Source organism: Takifugu rubripes, chromosome 21 (assembly GCF_901000725.2).
Source record: "Takifugu rubripes chromosome 21, fTakRub1.2, whole genome shotgun sequence".
In the NCBI taxonomy this organism is placed as follows: domain Eukaryota; kingdom Metazoa; phylum Chordata; class Actinopteri; order Tetraodontiformes; family Tetraodontidae; genus Takifugu; species Takifugu rubripes.
Window position 1 is genome coordinate 6,163,606 of NC_042305.1, and position 20,610 is coordinate 6,184,215.

General features: G+C 46.8%; 1 protein-coding gene across 2 annotated transcripts; it reads left to right on the forward strand.

Annotated features, from left to right (window-relative positions):
• The first annotated feature begins 3,612 nt into the window (after positions 1-3,612).
• snapc4 (small nuclear RNA activating complex, polypeptide 4) lies at positions 3,613-17,485 on the forward strand. 2 transcript variants are annotated; one of them, XM_011619618.2, is made up of 21 exons: positions 3,613-3,784; positions 4,253-4,366; positions 4,448-4,485; positions 4,566-4,662; positions 4,744-4,772; positions 4,856-4,978; positions 5,492-5,632; positions 5,708-5,786; positions 5,974-6,055; positions 6,143-6,244; positions 6,319-6,391; positions 6,503-6,667; positions 6,757-6,907; positions 7,241-7,347; positions 8,919-9,013; positions 9,174-9,268; positions 9,473-9,579; positions 9,685-11,439; positions 11,521-12,202; positions 12,452-12,747; positions 17,135-17,485. In XM_011619618.2, exons 1-21 carry the CDS (start codon positions 3,733-3,735, stop codon positions 17,273-17,275), a joined length of 4,524 nt encoding a protein of 1,507 aa, XP_011617920.2. In that variant the 5' UTR covers positions 3,613-3,732; the 3' UTR covers positions 17,276-17,485. The 2 variants fall into 2 exon arrangements, with proteins under 2 accessions (XP_011617920.2, XP_011617921.2); XM_011619619.2 differs by having other exon boundaries at positions 9,473-9,573.
• The last annotated feature ends 3,125 nt before the right edge of the window (positions 17,486-20,610 follow it).

Below are 20,610 nucleotides of genomic sequence, written 5' to 3' on the forward strand. Positions count from 1 at the left end.
TAAGAATTGTCTGAATTGGCTCGTTGCTCTTTCATACCATTTTAATACTGTTCTAGAGTTTTCACACTTTCACTTGAGAATTAAGATATTGTTGGAATGATATAAACATACTGCCGACTCATCGAATGAACTGATTTCTTTAAGGAGTGATGGTGATGTCCAAAGTTTAATCTGCAGCTGGGTGAAGGACAAGCTGGTTTCTGAGGGTTCCATGCATTCACTGTTCCTCAGACAGACATTGTGCAAAATGGTGCAACATGCAATAACCTTTGTAGCAAAGGCAGGCTTCATCTCCTAGGTTTTGTAAAATATTGCCCACCATCTGGTCTTCATAATCCCCAATGTCCTTTTGATGATACATCAAGCTTTTGTATGATGTCTGTTGAACCTGACTACTCTCATATGTCTCAGGTGCTCTCTAGATGGTGTTATCAACGCTACAGGCTTGGACATACAGGGATAACCCCCATCCCCTAGGATGCAATAACCCTCAGTTTTCTGTTAAAGTACCACTGAGCAGCTGCTCCAGGGGGTTTGATCCTAAGGTGGCATCCATCTATACTGCCGACCACTTTGGCAGAAGCTGGTGATCCAGCCAGTTGCTGAAAGCCTGCAGCAATTGTCGTCAGTTTGTCCAGCTTAGAAAATAGAATTGACACAACACCCTGACGCCCTCCTCCTCATCTCTGGAGACTTCAACCATGCCTCTCCATCATCTTCTCTGCCCAAATTCACCCAGTACGTCACTTGCCACACCAGGGACAATAAAACACTGGACCTGTTCTATGCCAACACCAAGGAGGCATACCACTCTCTCCCACTCCCTTCCCTGGGTCGTGCCAACCACAACCTTGTACACCGCCAGCCTGTGTACAAACCTCTTGTGCAGAGGCAGCCTGCTGTCATCCGCACAGTGAAGAAATGGTCTGAAGAAGCCGAGGAGGCCCTTTCAACACAACCCTGTGGGATGTATTCAGCGACGCCCATGGGGAGGACATTGACAATCTCACCCACTGCATCACGGACTATATTAATTTTTGTGTAAAGAGCACCGTACCCACCAGGACTGTATGGAGTTTCTCCAACAGCAAGCTCTGGATCACCCAGACATAAAGGCCCTCCTGAAGGAGAAGAAGAGGGCTTTTGTGTCTGGAGACTAGGAAGAGCTGAAGTCTGTGCAGAGGGAACCGAGGAGGAAGATCAGGCAGGAGAAGGACAACTATAGGAGGAAGATGGAAAATCAGTTGCAGCAGAACAACACCTGTGGGGTATGGAAGGGACTGAAGACCATCTTCACGGAGCAGAAGTCCCAACCTGTGGGTGACTGGGAGTGGGCAAATGACTTGAACTTGTTCTTCAACAGATTTGATCAGGCACCCACCCCTCCCCAAGCCCAGTCTCCTCTGCTGCTACACCCGCCACTGTCTGTGCCCCCAATCGACTGTTCCTCTTGTCCCCCCTCCCCCTCTCTCATGACCTTCAGCTCACACATACCTGACTCTTCACACTCTGGCTCACACATACCTGACACTTCACATTCTGGCCTATGCCCATCCCCATCCCCCCTGCCAATACCTCCCTGCTCCAGCCTGTTCCTCACAACACACAAGGTGAGGAAGGCCCTGAAGAAGAACAGGGCCAGGAAAGCTACAGGTCCGGATGGCATCAGCTCCAGGCTCCTGAAGTCCTACACAGACCAGCTGTGTGAGATTTTCAGTCACAAGTTCAACCTGAACCTGGAGCTGGGGAGAGTGCCACAGCTGTGGAAGACGTCCTGCATTGTCCCAGGGCCGAAGACACCGCACCCCAAGGAGCTCAACAGCTACAGACCAGTAGCTTTGACGTCTCATCTGATGAAGATGCTGGAGGGACTCATCCTCGCTCACCTGCGCCCACTGGTGAGCTCCTTCATGGACCCGCTGCAGTTCGCCTACCAGCCGAGCATCGGGGTGGACGATGCCGTCATCTACCTCCTTCACACCTCCCTCACTCACCTGGAGAAGGCTGGAAGCACTGTGAGGATCATGTTTTTTGATTTCTCCAGTGCATTCAACACCATCCAGCCCAGGCTGCTGGAGGATAAGCTGCAGGTAGCTGTGGTGGACCATCACCTCACAACATGGATTCTGGACTACCTCACACAAAGACCACAGTTTGTGAGAGTGAAGGGCTCCGAGTCAGATCGGCTTCTCTGCAGCACTGGTGTCCTGCAGGGAACAGTTCTGGCTCCTTTCCTGTTCACCCTCTACACCGCGGACTTTTCATACAGTACGTCATCATGCCACCTCCAGAAGTTTTCTGATGACTCTGCTGCTGTCGGCCTCATCACTGATGGGGACGATATGGAGTACAGAGGACTTATTCAGGACTTTGTGGACTGGAGTCTGCGGAACAACCTCCAGATCAACGCTAGCAAAACCAAGGAGCTGGTGGTGGATCTCCGCAGGCGTAACAACCCCCCCTCTGCACCGGTGAACATCCTGAGAACGGACATCGACGCTGTGAAGTCCTATAAGTACCTGGGTGTTCACCTAAACAATAACGTGGACTGGACACACAACACAGACGCCCTTGTCAAGAAGGGCAATAGCAGACTGTTCCTGCTCAGGAGGCTGAGGTCTTTTGGAGTGCAGGGACCACTCCTGAGGACTTTCTATGACTCTGTGGTGGGATCAGCCATCTTTTATGGGATAGTCTGTTGGTCCAGTAGCATCACGGACAGGGACAGGAAGAGAATGGACAGACTGGTAAGGAGGGCCAGCTCTGTCCTGGGATGTCCCCTGGCCTCGGTGGAGGTGGTGGGAAACGGGAGGATGATGGCTAAGCTGTCATCCATGTTGAACAACATCCTCTTTGTAGTCTCTATTCTATCCCAATTTTATTTTATTTTTCTCTGCGTGCTCTTGCTGTTGTTGCGCTTTATATTTCCCCGTGTGGGACAAATAAAGGACCTGAATCTGAACATTTTTTTCCAGGGCAAGTACTTTATCTGAGATCCAATGAATGTCACTGGCTGTGGAGCGTGGAATTGAGAGGGCTCTTGACACCACACAATAGGAGGTTGCACCTGCCAGCCTAAAGATGATTAAAACCTCCACCTCCATATCCCAAAAATGAAATCAATGTAAAATTTACAATTATTTTCAGAAGGTGTGCAATATGGTCATCTTAAAATATTTCAACATAAAGATGCAAATAAAAGCCATAATCAACCATCATTGTTGTTTTTCCGTTCACTTACAATTTGATGACATCTTGATCATAAAGCCAAAATAGTCCTAAGGAAATGTTTATTCCGCACCAGTGGATAGGATCTTAAAATATTCTTTTAAAAAGATAAGGAACAGATTAAGAGCCATTTTTCGATTAAATGTTGAAAGGACTTGAGAATATACCATTACGTCAAGGTGGGAAAATGTCACTGGACTTTAAAAAAAATATTTTTTACTTATTTATATATAATAATTTTTCGGGGGAAATAATACGTTAACAAACAAACGACAGAGGAATGTGTTTTTTTTATGGGTTAAAATAATTAAATGGACTTGGCCGCTTTCGCCTGGGACCGGGTTCGTATTAATTATGCGACGCTATGACGTAATATGTCCAAGTGAAGGCGGATTTGGTCGGCCGCATTGCCTGCTGGGAAATATGTTAACGACAGACTAACGTCGATTGGATCTTTGCGGCGCGTGGAGTCACGGTCAAGACAACAATGATGAGGCAAAATAAATGAAGGAAATAGTTTTTAAAGAAAGACGAGAGGAGATTAGATCTGCCGAAGGTGAGAGAGAAGCTGTTACTGCTAATGCTAACATTTCTGATGTAGAACCGAGCTAACTGCACAGGTAGCAAATGTCCCGCTACTACGAGCAAAGTCATTTTGTAAAAGTAATGTAATTAAGTTGTAACACGTGACGAATTTGGTCATTTTAAAACCTGATCTGATCAAAATTTCTTATTCCTCCTCCTCCCTACGATATATTTTTCGACCTTGTCGCCTACATTACTCCTATGTTCTTTCTGAGTGTTAAGCCAAATCATTTCATCCAAAGTTAGACAGCTTTACATATAAATAATGTTCCTATAATATATCCTAAAAAAAGATTACATCCGTACAGATTACTCAATTAATTAGTTTGTGGCTATAAATATCGTGTGTGTGTGTGTGTGTGTGTGTGTGTGTGTGTGTGTGTGTGTGTGTGTGTGTGTGTGTGTGTGTGTGTGTGTGTGTGTGTGTGTGTGTGTATAGACATGTCTCTCTCTGTGTTGGCCCGGAGAGACCTGATTCAACAGCAGGTGCAGGAGTTGGAGCAGAGTCTGTCTTTAACACACACTGACCTGGAGCTTCTGAGCAGTGAGACAGGTGTGTCTCTGTGAGTGTCTTACTTTCTGGCTGACTGAATGACTGACTGTCTAACAGTTGACCCTTTGTTTCTTTGAACAGATGAAGGTACTGATGATGAGTCGGATGGGGGTACACAGGTAAAAAGCTCATCCTGTCATTTATCAGCAGAGAGTTAATGTTGATCTGGTCCAGAGAGTCATGTGTGTATCTGTGACAGTCTGTAGCAGTTCTTCTAGCCGAGAGAGACAAGATTCAGAAGGAGATCCAAAACCTTGAGGATGTCTTGGGACCACATAGTCCTGTCTGTGTGTCAGGTAATAGTCTTACCAATCTGTCTCCATGGAAATGTGACCAACAGATGTCGCTACCTGTCTTTTTGTATGTTGTGTGCTCAGATGCTGACAGAAGCAGCAGCAGCGATGAGGTCAGTGACAACCTTTAAACACTGCTGTAATTGTCTCCAACAGCCAGAACATTGTCTTACTGTCTGCCTTTCTGTCTGACCAGAGTGAGCTTGGTCTTGCCTTGACAGTGGAATCTTGTCTCCAAGTGAACCTCGTCTACCAGCAGGTGGTTCAGGAGGCTCTGGAGAAGTTGGAGACACTCCTGAGACAGAATGAGAAGCAGCAGGTCAGAACTGTAATTGTGATGTGACTGACTGAAGGTGATCGTGACACTCCGATACTGTTGCCCTACTGACAAATGAGATTGTGAACCAGAGTAGGATTGATTTTTCATATTCACAGGATAGGACCCTCAAGAAGAAAGTGTGAAGATAAGAAAGGAAATTACCGGTAGAAGGCTACCCTCTATCCTGGAAGGACAGTCTTGTTTCTAAATAGACTCTGTTAGGCTGGAACAGCCTGTTATTCTCTGAGAGAACAATAGAACTGATTGACTTCATGAGCTTCTTCACTGAAACCACCCCTTCTTTTCTTTAGTAATGTTACTAAAATATCCCTGTTTGCTTTGTCAAAGCTCATATGCTGTGGATTGATGGAAGAATATTACATCTTTTCCATTTTATTATAACAAAATGACAGTATAAAATCCTCTAAAACCTTTGGGACTCCTGTATGTATATAAATGTGATGACTATAAAGTTTTGTATTGTCATAGAACCACCTTTAATTGTCTCTGTAGAAGGAGGTGGTGTCTCAGCTGTCTGGACCAATTAAAGAACCTCACAGAGAACCGTGTCCAACCTCCTCATACCAGATTCCAATCAATATGTTTCTGGGTCGCTTCCTTAAACCCTATTTCAAGGACAAACTGACAGGACTGGTGAGATGGACAGATAAAGAGAGACATTTGTGATTGGACTGCTGAAAACACTCAGATGGTTCTTTGGCTTTTTAGGGGCCACCAGCCAATCAGGAGTCAAAGGAGAAGAGCAGCAGAATGACTGGTTGTCTTGACAATAAGAAAGTGAAGAGATGTAAGACATATTCTGGTGACTTTTAGAGCTCCACATGTTCACAAGAAAATCTGATGCTTGTTGTTATGATTATGAACCCTCAGATTTGATAAATCTAAACTGTGTCAAGATTCAGCTGGTCAGGCTGATGGTGGCCTGACAGTGTGTGTATGTGTGTGTGTGTTTTTCTGTGTGGGTGTGTGTCCAGGGGAGAGCTGGCAGAAGACTTTACTGATTCACTCAGTATCCAGGGACGGTCTCAGGAGACAAATCCAGCCCAAACTCTCCAAGTACCCTTCAACCATTTTTTCAGTATTGTTACTTGACTAATATGCAGTTATGCTAGTATACCCAGCAGTGACTCCCTGTCTGTCCAGGGTAGACTACCTGAGTCAGAAGCTGCTGTCAGCTTGTGGAAGTGAAAAGCAGCAGTTAAGAGAGCAGATAGATGGCCTGGAGAGAGAGATTGAATTGCTCAGGTGACTGTCAGTTTCTGTTGTCTACATCATGTATGTTATGATAAGGAAGATAAAGTTTGTCTGTCACTGCACAGAGAGAAGAAGGAGGGAGAGCTAATTGGGGATCGATACGAAGACCTTGATTGGCAGAAAATTTCAAATATTGATGTGGGTTAAAGTTCACCAATTACACTTGTGATGCAAAGCAAATGTCTTACTTTTAGTCATGAGCTTGTTTCTTTCCCTCCCCTTTTTTCTCCTCTCCTTGCTCACTCTTAGTTTGAAGGAACAAGGGATGCAGAGGACCTTCGCTGCTTCTGGCAAAACTTCCTCCACCCGTCTATCAATAAAAGTGGGTGGAGTCAGGAAGAGGTTGACACACTGAAACAGCTCAGCAGGAAGTATGAAGAAAGGCACTGGGAGACTATTGCTGCAGAGCTGGGGGTAAAATGGGAGGAGGGACACCCATCTGTCGGTCAACGTCCATCTTTCTCTATCTTGCTGTGTTTGTTTTACTACCTTTCCTCTTGCAGACGGGTAGGACAGGCTTCATGTGTCTACAGACCTATCAGCGTTTCGCCTCTGACTCACTTAAACGCTGCAGCTGGACAACGGCTGAAGATACTCTGTTGAAAGAACTTGTGGAAAAAATGAGGATTGGGAACTTCATCCCATACACACAGAGTAAAGGCAACACACAGTCATGACATCACAGGCAGAGTCACCACATCAGAGTCATAATATCAGAGTCACAACATCACAGGCAGAGGCACGTCATTCTGCAGTCATGACATCACAGACAGCCATGAATCACTGAGTCACGATGCCACAGGCAGAGTCAAAATCACAGGCAGAGTCAGGACGCATCTCTGGTCACACACAGCAATGACATGCAGAATACATGAATACAACATAGCAATGACATCACATGTATGCTAAATTGGTAATTCAAATACTGAAATTGTGAAAGCAGTTTCAACACCAATTATACAAGTTCTCTTTCTGTCTTGCTCTTAGTGAGCTATTTCATGGAGGGTCGTGATCCAGCTCAACTGATCTATAGGTGGAACAATGTGTTGGATCCAAGGTTGAGAAAAGGTCCATGGACTCCTGAAGAGGACCAGGTAGGAGGCCCAAACCCAATTTAAAACACAGTACTACATGAGTATTGTACTGCTAAAATTCAGCTACAACTGAGAGGACTGGAGGTGGAGTCATCATTTACATCAGTTGGCATGTTTCCACTGCAGGCAATCCTGGTAAATACTGTGGACAGGAATGTTCCAGGAGCCATTCCTCTCACTTGGCCCTCTCAGTGGTTATGTGTGCACTGTGGGGTCGGACTTGAATGTGTGTTCATGAATAGTAAACAGCACTGTTGTGTTGTTATACTAATAAAATACTAAACCAGACAGGTGGCTGCTGCCTTTCTGGTTTGTTTGTTGTCTCCATGGCAATGGCTGCTGTGCACCAGTGGAGAAGCGCTTGGCTCATACTCCTCTTCTGCTGGGTCACTTCCTGCTCTAGGTTTAGCCAATCAGCCCTGGAGCAGGGACTCAGGTTGTAAAAGTTCCTATAAAGGGTCGTTTGGGGCAGGTTCCTGCAGTGGAGACATGCACCAACGGCCTCGTAAAAATTTCCCCTAACATCCTGCAGCAGAAACACACCTGTTGATGCTTGGTGACACACTGGTGACAACAGTCACAGCTGGCAAAGTTTATGGATGTTAAGTGCAGGCGCTTCATCCTCTGTCAGAGCTAGAGAGGCAGAGATCACACCCAGAATAGTTCTCATCCTTTACAGGGACTTGAACATCACAACCTCAAGTCTGTGTGGCCCAAAGTACACCAGTATGTGATTATGGGCTTTCAGGTCAAAGAAAGAAACACTCTGAATTTGGTTTACGCAGCCATCAAGGAAGCATGCAAGGAAACACCCCTCCCTACCATCAGCTTCTCTGACCACCTCACTTTCCTGTTAAAAGTGTCACATTAAATCAATACATGTGTAGAGAATGCAACCCACGCCGGGCCCATCAGCACCAGCTTCAGAGAGTCTACAACATTGCCTTCTGGTCTGAAAGCAGCCAGAGCCATTCTGTCTAGGTGTGTCAGGAAGACCAGTACACCTTCAGGAACAGGAAGAGCCTGTGACAGGGTATAAAACCCTGTGACCATACAAGGCGGCTGCATGATGACACCCCTGAAAAGCAACACTTGATAGCATTGATGGTTGTGGATGATGGACTGAGCTCATATTCACAGCTCACACATCCCTCAGACAATGCCATTGCCTGGATTCACTACCCAGCTCTTAACAACCAAATTGATACCTTTATGTAAACATCATCAGCCTACAACACCTACTTCATGAACTGGTTAATCTGGGCACCAACCAGTCCCTCTGCAATGGCCTGCTGGATTTCCTTACCTACAGTCAACTGGGTAGTTCAGAAAAGGTGCTGCCTACAGCAACACTAGTAAAAGCTGCTGGTTGCTTACTTCCCCTTTAAACCTCCATTGTAACTGTCTAATCTGTAGAGCACTCAGAAGAGTGGGTGTTGAGTCCCCCCCCACCTCCCAAGTCTCCTCCATGCCCTGTATGTAAAATGACACTGATAATAAACTCTTTGGCTTTGTTGTCAGTACGGTGGTCAGTACTATTGTCTGTCTGACTGCCTGTCTCCTTGTGCCAGTTGTTATTGCGGGCAGTATCTCGGTATGGAGAAAAGGACTGGTGGAAAATCAGAATGGAGGTTCCCGGTCGTCATGACGGTGCCTGTAGAGACAGGTAAAATATCTTAGTGACTGTTTATTAATGACACGTGTTGAATTCAAGTGTAGTAAAATATTAATGTTAAAATATGTCAGTATGATAGTAATATTTAGAAAACTTTTGAATGGTTCTTGTCTGTTCAGAAATGACTTACTGTGTTGTGTTGGGGGTGCAGGTATTTTGAGAGTCTCAAGGCAGAAACAAGGAAAGGAGCTTTTGACAAACAGGAGACCGAGTCACTGCGGAAACTAGTGGAGAAACATGGAGTTGGTGCGAGTCTCTCTCACACTCTCACACAATATTTAAATATTGATTGATTTATTTCTCTCCCTGTCTCTCTCTCTAATTCTCTCTCCCTCCCCCACCCCTCTGTCCCTCTCTCTCCCTCTTTTCCTGTTTATCTTTCCCTGGCTCTCCTCTCTCTCTTTCTCTCTCTCTCTCTCTCTCTCTCTCTCCCTTCTTTCCCCCCACCAGGCCGCTGGGCAAAGATAGCAGCAGAGATTCCTCACCGTACCGATGCTCAGTGTCTTCGAGAGTGGAGGAAGCTGAACAGAATACCTCTGTGTCCCACTAAGGTAAAGGTAGATGTCCTGACTCCACGTATCACATGCTCAGTTTAAACCCTTTAATTTTGATTAAATATCACCTAATATACCAACAACTGTCCATCTTTGTTCTACCAACAGAAAAAGAAAAAAGTTAGTAAACCTGCAAAAATAAAGAGGTACAGGAGCAATGCCCCAGCTCAGAAAATAAGCAAAAGGCAGACAAAACTGGACAAGGATATGGAAAAGGAGATCAGGGAGGAGGAGGAGGAGGAGATGATTGTAGAGTACATGGACAGTGATGAAGAGGGGAAGAAGAAGAGAAAGAAACTAAAGGCGGTGATGGACCAATCAAGCAGTGTGGAAGTGGAGAAGGAGGTCAAGGAGGAGAAGAAGGAGGTGATGTACTCCTTCCCCCCAATGCCAGAGTGGACTCCCGCAGAAAATCCTCCAGCCTTCACAGTCCTCCAATTTCGGCCAGCAGAGTTTCCATCCCCTTACCAGGCCCAGGATACAAAAAACATCCGTTCCACCATTCTGGGACAATATGGACGTTCTGTGATCATAGGACCTCCCCCTGTGGAACAGCGTCTGGAGAAATTCTTCAACACCTCTACTCTGATGGTAACATCTGACCAACTGCAAGCTCACCTTTCCCACCAGGCAGACAAATTCCGGCCAGCAGTTAAAGTTCCACCCAACACCATGCCACGGTCCACACACAGGAGGATGGACTATGAGCTGAAGGCATCAGTAACACCCTGGATTGGAAACCTGATGATCCCCTCTCGATCCACGGTGACCACTGCTGCCAAGCTCAGGGAGCAAGGACAGAAGAAAGTGCTCTCCTCCACTGCCATCTTCCTGCTTTTCCTCCAAACCATGAATGTGGACTCTGTGGGCTGCAAGGAAATTATCAAGAAGAGAAAAAGTGAAATGATATTTCCACCATCTCCAGTTTTATCCTCCCAGCTAAAGGATCCAAAAACTCTGGCAGGGATGCTGCAAAGGAGGAGGCAGAAGCAGAGGCTGCTAGACTTTCAGATACAGCCAAGTCTACACCTAGAGCAGGTCCAGCAGCAGCAGCAGAAGCAATTGCTTCATCCATCTCCATGTCACCAACCAACTACAGCTGTCCCACCACAAGCCTCTTCTCTTCAGGGCCTCACTGCAACCCATCAGAATCACTCCGGAACTGTTCGTCAGTTACCTCCCCAGATGAATCCTGTGTTGCCTAGAGCTGTCTTCATTCCTCCATCTTCTGTTCCCTCCCTTCAACTCCTAACTCCTACTTTCATCACCCCTCCCACTTCATCTCCTAGTGTGATCATGGCCTTCCCATTCCCTCTTTCTCCCAGACCGATTGGTCCTCCTGTATCTGCCCTCTTAGTGTCTGGGAAGACATCAGCCAGTGCTAGTGCTTCTCCAGACCTCCGGGTTTCCTCTCCTCTTATTGACACTGGCCCAGACACACACAAAGTTGTCTCTTTGTGTATGCTACCCCCCTCAGCTGCTCCCGTCAGGCAGAATGCTGTTCCTGACCACAAACCTGCCTGCTCTGACACCACTCTGTCACAAGCCCAAGAACATTTAGCCCCACCTCAGCCCATTTTACCCACAGCTGCCTCCTCTTTAACCTCACCTTTTCATGATCACAACTATACCGCTGATCTCAATGCAGCTCCTACCGGTAACTTTGACTCAAGAATGAGGAAACAGAGAGGGAAGGAGTCAAACAGAACAAGCAGCTCTGATGGCCAGCATGGAGTTGAGACAGGTCAATCAGTTGGAAGGTTTCTTGAAGCTGACTGTAAACCAGCTTCAGTTGTGGTAGGGAAGAGGCTTCGGAAGCTGAGTCAGAGAGCAATAGCTTTTCAAGAAGCATCTAAGGCAAAGGTGAGACTTGTTGAGGAGGTTAGACTGTCTCATTTTATTTGATCTGATATGACACCTCATACTCTTTGTTTGTCTTTCCAGGCTGAAAGAAAGAAAAAGAGATCTTCCCCTTCTTGTAAGAATCACCACCATTTTTGTAGCCCAGATAGGTTTCTACTACCGCGGTTGGGAGGAAGGGCTGATCAAACTGTGTCGGTCATGGGCACTGCTTTGATGGAAATGTCTCCACTCCTTGGCCTCCCATTTACACTGGTACAGAAAGATTCAGACCTGCCTTCAGTCATACACCCAGCTACAGCTGGCCCACAGCCACCCTACCTAAAACTGTCCTCCCCCCTAAATCCCACTCCCCTTCCTTCACGATCCATACTGTATCCTGTCCAAATTCCAGCTTCACCTCCACTGGTTTTCACGACTCCCTCCCACCACAAAAAAATGCCCCTTCCTTTTAAGCTCAACTTTGATCCATCCCTGATCTTTTCACACTCACATGGTGCAGTTGGTGATTGGCTGAGTGATCGGAGAGGGGTGGTGGTCCCCGGAGTAGATGTGGCTCTTCCTTATCTACCCCCCTTTGTCAGCAATCTGACCACCCTCAGTGTGCTGCTCCATGCCAAGAACTCTTTGACCAAATCTTCCTTGCGGCTACTGAGTCAGGTATTAGAAACCAGACACCCCCAAACCAAGCCTAAACCATGCAGCACCACCACCGTAACCACACAGCCCCCAGACCTGCCAGCCTCTGCCGCCGAACCTACATCAGGTAACACAAAGGAGGTTCTGAAGCCCTCTTAAAAAAACACAAGTCAAATAACCTTTTAAAAGAATAGTGGCTCTACCATTTTATTGCATCATCTTTCTTAAATTAATCATATATATTGTGCATTTCAAATGTTTACTTTAAAGATCAGGCTCACTGCTGCAGCCAGCCACCAGAGGGTGTCATTACACATTAACGTATGGAATCAGCATGATACCACCTTCTTAAGGTGCCTGTTTTGTCTCTTGGCAGCTCCCTCCATGAGCCCAACGCTTCAGAGGGGAGCGCTGGAGGAGGCGGGGCTTGTGGCAGCAGTACGTCAGCTGGTGGCCGAGCGGTTTTCAAGTAACCCTGCCTACCATTTACTGAAGGCCCGCTTCCTGTCCTGCTTCACTGTCCCCGCCCTCCTGGCTTCTATACAACCGGTCACGGAGACGACTGTGCTCCAACATACCAGCCAGGAGGAAGAGGAGGAAGAAGAAGAAGAAGAGGAGGAGCAGCAGCAGCTGAAAAAAATTTATGAAACAGGAAAAAGAGAGAGAGCTGAGGTGAGATCTGCCATTATTAGAAAAGGTCTTTTCATCTTTCCCCTAGTTCAGGATGTGCCCCATCATTACTTGATGGTAACTCATTTGCTTCACTATCAATCAATCAATCTTTATTTATATAGTGTCTGTTATAATCAGAATTGTTTCTAGGCGCTTTACAGAAGCCCAGGGCCTGACCCCCAACAAGCAGCAGTGGCAAGGAAAAACTCCCCTTTAACAGGAAGAAACCTTGAGCAGGACCAGGCTCGTATAGGGGGACCCTCCTGCTGATGGCTGGCTGGGTAGAGAGAGAGGAGAAGGGGGAGGACAGGTAGAGGAGAGAATAGGTAGAACATAGAAATACATTATATTAATTAAAATAAGCTGCCAGTAGAGTCAAGTTGAGTGGGTCAGTGGGGTCGGAGGTCAGTAGGTCAGCATACAGCTATGAAGGCCGTGATACCTGTAGATGAATACAGAGAAATACAGAGGAAGCAGAAAAACTCCACAAGGAATAACATCACTGGTCTACTTGGTGAGGAGGACAGGACAGGACAGGACCCAGTGGGGTGACCTGTCAGGAATCATGTTTTTGGACCCCGGCAGCCTCAGCCTATAGCAGCATAACTTAGATGTTAACCCTAATAATTAGACAACCCCCTAGGTATGATAATTTGTCTGTCTAGGATAATAACTGCAACTACAGAATTAGTGACAAGCTTTTTCAAATAGGTAGGTTTAAAGTCTAATCTTAAAAGTAGAGATGAAGTCAGCCTCCCGTACCTGGACAGGGAGCTGGTTCCACAGCAGGGGGGCCTGGAGATGCTTCCCTGAGGACATGGAGGAAAGGAGGCTGTGTCGCGGAATTTAGCCGTTTGGAGCTGTGCCCGGAGAGCGGTGTCCTTCATGATACTGGGTACTTTCCTCCTGCAACGGCTGGTGTAAATGTCCTGTAGCTGGTAGAGTTGATCCCATCATTTTAGATGCTTTTAAATCCATTCTAGGCAGGTGTTTATAGTCCTGTGGTATTAACCAAACCACACCAGCACGCATCCAGTTACGCGGTTCTCTATCATAGACCTGATGGAATTGGTCAGCACTGTTGTTCAGTGTCAATCCAGGATCTGGATTTTTTTTTTTTTTTTTTTAACAATTTCAGCAGGAGTGTTATTTATGAAGATGGCTGACTCAGAAGTTGTGATGTTCTATAGTCAGTAATAAGCTTCTTTGTTTTCTCATCATTTAGAGACGGGTTGTGGCTATGACTCCATATAGATGGATCCTTCACCTCTTCCCTGTGAGCCACATAGTCAAATGTGCAGGGGACTAAACAACAACCTTATGAAGCACCAACATTTATTTGGTGTGTCTGGACTCGATCTGTCAGGAAATCATACAACAACAGATTGCAGATTGTTTAGATTAGATTCAACTTTATTGTCATTGCAAACGTCACAAGTACAAGGCAACGAAATGCAGTTAGCATCTAACCAGAAGTGCTTAAGTAGCAAATAAAACTGTGATGGGGTATATACAATATATACACACAATAATATATGTTTATGATATCAATCTTCCCGTGGGCTCACCACCTGCAGGAGGGGCCAAGGGGGTTGGGTGCATTGTGTTTTGGGTAGCAGCCGGAGGCAGGGACCTTGGCGGTCTGATTCCCGGCTGCACAAACTGGCTCTAGGGACATGGAATGTCACCTCTCTGGTGGGAAAGGAGCCTGAGTTGGTGCGCGAGGTTGAGAAGTTCCGACTAGATATACCGTATTGGCCCGAATATAAGACGACCCTGATTATAAGACGACCCCCTCTTTTTCAAGACTCAAGTTTGAAAAAAGACTTTTTGAACACCAAATTTAATTTATACAGAAAATAATTACAGTACATCTGAAACAAATGATTATATCTTCGACCCACTTTTCTCCAGATTGTCGCTACATTTCTCTATTTTCTGTTATCTCTTCTCTTATTTTCTTCTCTTTTCTTTCTTACCGCTATTTTTTACTTTTCTTCTTCGTGCTACCGCTATTTTTATTTTTCTTCTTCGTGACAGGGGTTCGCTTTGGCCTGGGACGTTAAGTTCAGCATTCGCTTTAAATATATCTGGCGCCATCTAGCGTTGTGAATGGGTATAATGTCTAGACCGCGAATGTAAGACGACCCCCACTTTTTCAGTCTTATTTCAACGCAAAAAACACCGTCTTATATTCGGGCCAATACGGTAGTTGGCCTCACCTCGACGCACGGCAAGGGCTCTAGAACCAGTCTTCTTGAGAGGGGTTGGACTCTCTACCACTCTGGAGTTGCCGATGGTGAGAGGCGACGACCAGGGGTGGCAATTCTGGTTGTTCCCCAGCTCAGAGCCTGTGTATTGGAGTTTACCCCGGTGGATGAGAGGGTAGCCTCCCTTCGCCTTCGGGTGGGGGGACGGATCCTGACTGTTGTTTGTGCCTATGGTCCAAACAGCAGTTCAGCGTATCCACCCTTTTTGGAGTCCTTAGAGGGAGTGCTGGAGAGTGCTCCTTCTGGGGGCTCCCTCGTCCTGGTTGGTGCCTGTCGTGGCGGCAATACCCGAACCCGCTGGTGGACACCAGCGATGAGGGATGCCGTCAAGCTGAAGAAGGAGTCGTATCGGGCCTTACTGGCCTGTGGGACTCCTGAGGCAGCAGATGGGTACCGGCGTGCCAAGCGGAGTGCAGCTACGGCCGTTGCCGAGGCAAAGACCCGGGCGTGGGAAGAGTTCGGTGAGGCCATGGAGAACGACTTTCTGACGGCCTCGAAAAGGTTCTGGACCACCATCCGGCGTTTGAGGAGGGGGAAGCAGTGCACTGTCAACACTGTGTATAGTGGTGATGGTGTGCTGCTGACCTCAACTCGGGATGTTGTGGATCGGTGGAAGGAATACTTCGAGGACCTCCTCAATCCCACCAACACGCCTTCCAGTGAGGAAGTAGGGCCTGGGGACCTGGAGATGGGCTCTCATATCTCCGGGGCTGAAGTTGCCGAGGTAGTAAAAAAACTCCTCGGTGGCAAGGCCCCCGGGGGCCATACGGGCTCCCTGTACGATCGGTGCCAGAGTTTGGTCCGAATTGCTGGCAGTAAGTCGAACTCGTTTCCGGTGAGGGTTGGCCTCCGCCAGGGCTGCCCTTTGTCACCGATTCTGTTCATAATTTTTATGGACAGAATTTCTAGGTGCAGTCATGGTGTTGAGGGGATCCGGTTTGGTGACCTCAGGATCGGGTCTCTGCTTTTTGCGGATGATGTGGTCCTGTTGGCGTCATCGGCCCGTGACCTCCAACTATCACTGGATCGGTTCGCCGCCGCATGTGAAGCGGCTGGGATGAGAATCAGCACCTCCAAATCCGAGGCCATGGTTCTCGACCGGAAAAAGGTGGAATGCCTTCTCCGGGTAAAGGAGGAGATCCTGCCCCAAGTGGAGGAGTTTAAGTACCTCGGGGTCTTGTTCACGAGTGAGGGAAGAATGGAGCGGGAGATCGACAGGCGGATCGGTGCGGCATCCGCAGTAATGCGGACTCTGCACCGGTCCGTTGTGGTGAAGAGAGAGCTGAGCCGAAAGGCGAAGCTCTCGATTTACCTGTCGATCTTCGTTCCTACCCTCACCTATGGTCATGAGCTTTGGGTAATGACTGAAAGAACAAGATCACGGGTACAAGCGGCTGAAATGAGCTTCCTCCGTAGGGTGGCTGGGCTCTCCCTGAGAGATAGGGTGAGAAGCTCTGCCATCTGGGAGGAGCTCGGAGTAGAGTCGCTGCTCCTCCGCGTTGAGAGGAGCCAGATGGGGTGGCTTGGGCATCTAGTCAGGATGCCCCCTGGACGCCTCCCTGGTGAGGTGTTCAGGGCATGTCCCTCCGGTAGGAGACCCCCGGGGAGACCCAGGACACGTTGGAGAGACTGTCTCTCGACTGGCCTGGGAATGCCTGGGGATCCCTCCGGATGAGCTGGAGGAGGTAGCTGGGGAGAGGGAAGTCTGGGCTTCTCTCCTTAGGCTGCTGCCCCCGCGACCCGACCCCAGATAAGCGGTAGAGGATGGATGGATGGATATCAATCTATATGTTTGTATTTACAGAGTTCACAGATATGTAAAGAGTATATAAAAGTCATTGCAACCAAGATAAATATATATACAGGCTGTAACTATGGTGCTGAATTTCCTACAGGATCAATAGAGGTTATTTATGCAGTGTTTTTGCAGATTGTGTTGCAGAGGCCAACATCTGTCAGATTAGACACCAGCCTCGATGCAATGATTGAATTGAAAGCGCCATATAGATAAAGTGGGTTAATCCAGCAATGACCCAGGTCCAGCTGCTCTTCTCTCATAAAACTACAGCACCAATAATCAGAAGATGGATCAGAATGTCCTTTCTTTTTATCTCCAGAGATCATCACTGCAGTTGCAAGGGTCAGGAGCTCCAGCCAATCATTTTTCAGGAATTACTAGCACCCTCTCAATCCAGAGTGAAACAGAACTGAACCTGCCCAGGCTGGCTGAGAACTGTGACCTCCAGTGTCCAGGCTAAAGATAATGTCCATGTTTTTCCTCTTCAAACGTGTTTTGATATTCTGGATTTTAACATATAGTGACTCTTCCATTGTTTATTTACTTGCTACATCCTGTTTGAGCCAAAACTCTTCCAAATAATAACTCATTCAAAGAGTTTTTCAAATCTGAGTTTTGTATTCAGTTTTACCCAATAGTTTATTTTTGTCAATAAAATCTTTACAAATGAGTTGTGAATTTTCTGTTAAAGCGGACCATCCTGTCTCTAAAGACCTGCGGACACATTTAATCTTTGAGTCACATGACTAAACTTTCTGCAGCTTTTTGTGTTCTGACCAGGAAAGAGAAGTACCGTATTTTAAATCTAAGATGCAAAAAAAAAGTCAAAACCAAAGTTCCTTTAGTGCTTGAGTGTTGCCATTTGTTGACCTTTACTTCAGGTTTTTCTACCTTAGTACATAAAATACAAACTGAGTCAGACAGATTTTTGTCTCCTTTACTGCTGTAGATGCAGTAGTACCATCCTGATCCAGATCCCAACCACTGATCATTGATCCCGAGCACTGATCCTGGTAACTGAGAACTGATTCTGAACTGAGAGCAGGATCAGTGGATCGGGATATGTGATCAGGTTCCATGCTCAGGGAGCAGGACTGATGCCTGACAGCAGAAGGTAATCAGAGTTGAAGGTTCACCTCAGTTCATGTCTGTGATTTGAGGAAATGTGGATAATCTTCGGGAGAAACGGCTGAAATCAGAACCACCATAGCCCTGAAGCAGCAAGCAAATGTCACCCTGCTGGTATGTGTCTGTCAATCAATCAATCAATCTTCATTTGTATAGCATCTTTTACAATCAGAATTGTTTCAAGGCGCTTTCCAGAATCCCAGGGCCTAACCCCAGACCAGCAACAGTGGCAAGGAAAAACTCCTCTTTAACAGGAAGAAACCTTGAGCAGGACCAGGCTCATGTAGGGGGACCCTCCTGCTGATGGCCGGCTGGGTAGAGAGAGAAGGTGGAGGACAGGTAGAGGATAGAATAGGTAGGAGAGAAGAAGAGAGGGGTAGAAGATTCCTCACAGAGAGACTAGATGTTAATGAGATGCCATCTAGAGTGATCATGTGAACTAATTTATCCCTGAGAGGTTCAGGACCAAACACCATGACCTCAGTTTTTCCTGAGTTAAGGAGGAGGAAATTTGAAGACATCCAGGACTTTGTCTTTAAGACAGGTCTGAAGCTTCACTAACTTCTCTGTCTCCCCTGGTTTCATTGATAGATAAAGCTGAGTGTCATCAGCATAACAATGAAAATTTATCCCATGCTGCTGAATAATGTTCCCTAAGGGAAGCATGTACAAGATGAAAAGGATTGGTCCAAGTACAGAACCTTGAGGAACTCCATGGCTAACCCTACTGTATGAAGAGGGAACACCATGGACATGAGCAAACTGGTATCTATCAGATAAATATAATCTAAACCAGTCTAGTGCTGTCCCTGTAGAGGTTTGATTAGCTTGAGGTCTAGCAGTGGCTTACTCATCAGTCTAACGCTAGCAAGAAGTTGCATTCCTTTTCTCTGAAGAGCAGACATTTCCTCTTCCTTTGCTGACAATGACGGATGATATCCAGGTCAGCTTGTCGCAGATCGTCCAGAGTCAGGTAAGTCTGTTTGAGACTCCTCTTATAGCTTGTCATTTCTTTGTTCACTTGTTCTTGGTCCTTGTATGATTCATTCATTTCCTTTCTCTTCTTTGACAGGTTCACCAGCGTCCCTTTGACTCGAGCGAGCCATGCCACCGCCTTTTTTAGCCGTATCCAGGAAGAGAAGTGTTCTGTTAGTTGTTGCATTACATCAGTGTTTTCTTCTACTGTAGTAGCGTTAACGAGTATGCCTTTCTTGGCCTCAGGATCTACCACTGTAAGCTCCTCCAAGTGAACACACTGGTCTGGCCATTCTGATTCTGGCTTGCTGAGGAAAGCAGGCCCTGAGATCCATACTTTGTTCTGTGTGAACACACTCACCCTTTGACCCCTGGAAGCGTAGTCAGCTGGATTCAACCGTGAGTTAATGTAGCTCCATTGCCCCACTCTTGATGCTTGTAAGATCATAGCGATCCGATTCACCACAAATGTCTTGAATCTGTTCTTCTCATTTGCTATGTACTTGAGTACAGCGGTGCTGTCTGTCCAGAACTTGGAATCTGACAGTGGAATCTGCAGTTCTTTCTTTATTATGGTGTCCACCTTAACAGCTAAGGTAGCCGCTGTCAGCTCCAGCCGCGGGATAGTTATGGGTTTAAGAGGGGCAACCCTTGCCTTCCCCATGATGAATGAGCAGTGTATTTGGTTGCTGCTGTTCTTCTGGACCAGGTAAGTGACAACACCGTAGCCTGTTTCACTTGCGTCACTGAAGTGATGTAGTTGAGCCTCCACTGTTTCTCCAAACTCTGGTGGTTTGAAGCACCGGTCCACTCCAAAGTTGGTGAGCTGCTGAAGCTCTTCCATCCACCTTGACCAGTGTTGTGCGAGATGGTCTGGCACAGCATCGTCCCATCCTGTTCTCAGTCTGCACAATTCCTGGAGAATGTTTTTGGCAGGCACTACGACTGGAGAGAACATCCCCAGTGGGTTGTAGACTGAACTTATCATTGCCAAGATTCCCCTTCGGGTGAGAGGCCTCTGCTGGATGTTGACGTGGAACTTAAACTGATCTGACCAGATACACCACGGTATGCCTAAGGCTCTCTCCATGGCAAGTGATTCCTGGTCGAAGTCGAGGGTTTTGACTTCCGTTGCCCGGTCCTCTTGTAGAAAGCTTGACAACACAGTCTGGTTGTTGGTCATCCATTTTGTTAGTCTGAATCCTCCTGTTTGACAGACGGCCTTCAGGTCTAGGATATAACTTGACTGCTTCTTGTTCGGATGCAACTGATCTCAAACAGTCATCAACATAGAAGTTACACAAAACCGTTTCCACTACAGCTGCATCAAAACTGCTCTTGTTATCTTCAGCACATTTTCTCAAAGCATAAGACGCGCAGCTTGGTGAGGAGGTGGCGCCAAACAAGTGGACCTCCATCCTGTATTCTTGCAGCTCTTGTGAGACGTCGCTGTCCGGCCACCACAGGAACCTGAGAAGGTCACCGTCTTCTGGTGGTACTTTAACTTGATGGAACATTGATTCTATGTCCGCCATTATTGCGACTTGGTCTTGACGGAACCTTGTTAAGACGCCGATGAGACTGCTTGTCATGTCAGGCCCTTGAAGTAGTTGTTCATTGAGAGTGGTTCCTTGGTAAGAAGCGCCACAGTCGAATAACACTCGTATTTTCTGCTTCTTAGGGTGGTAAACA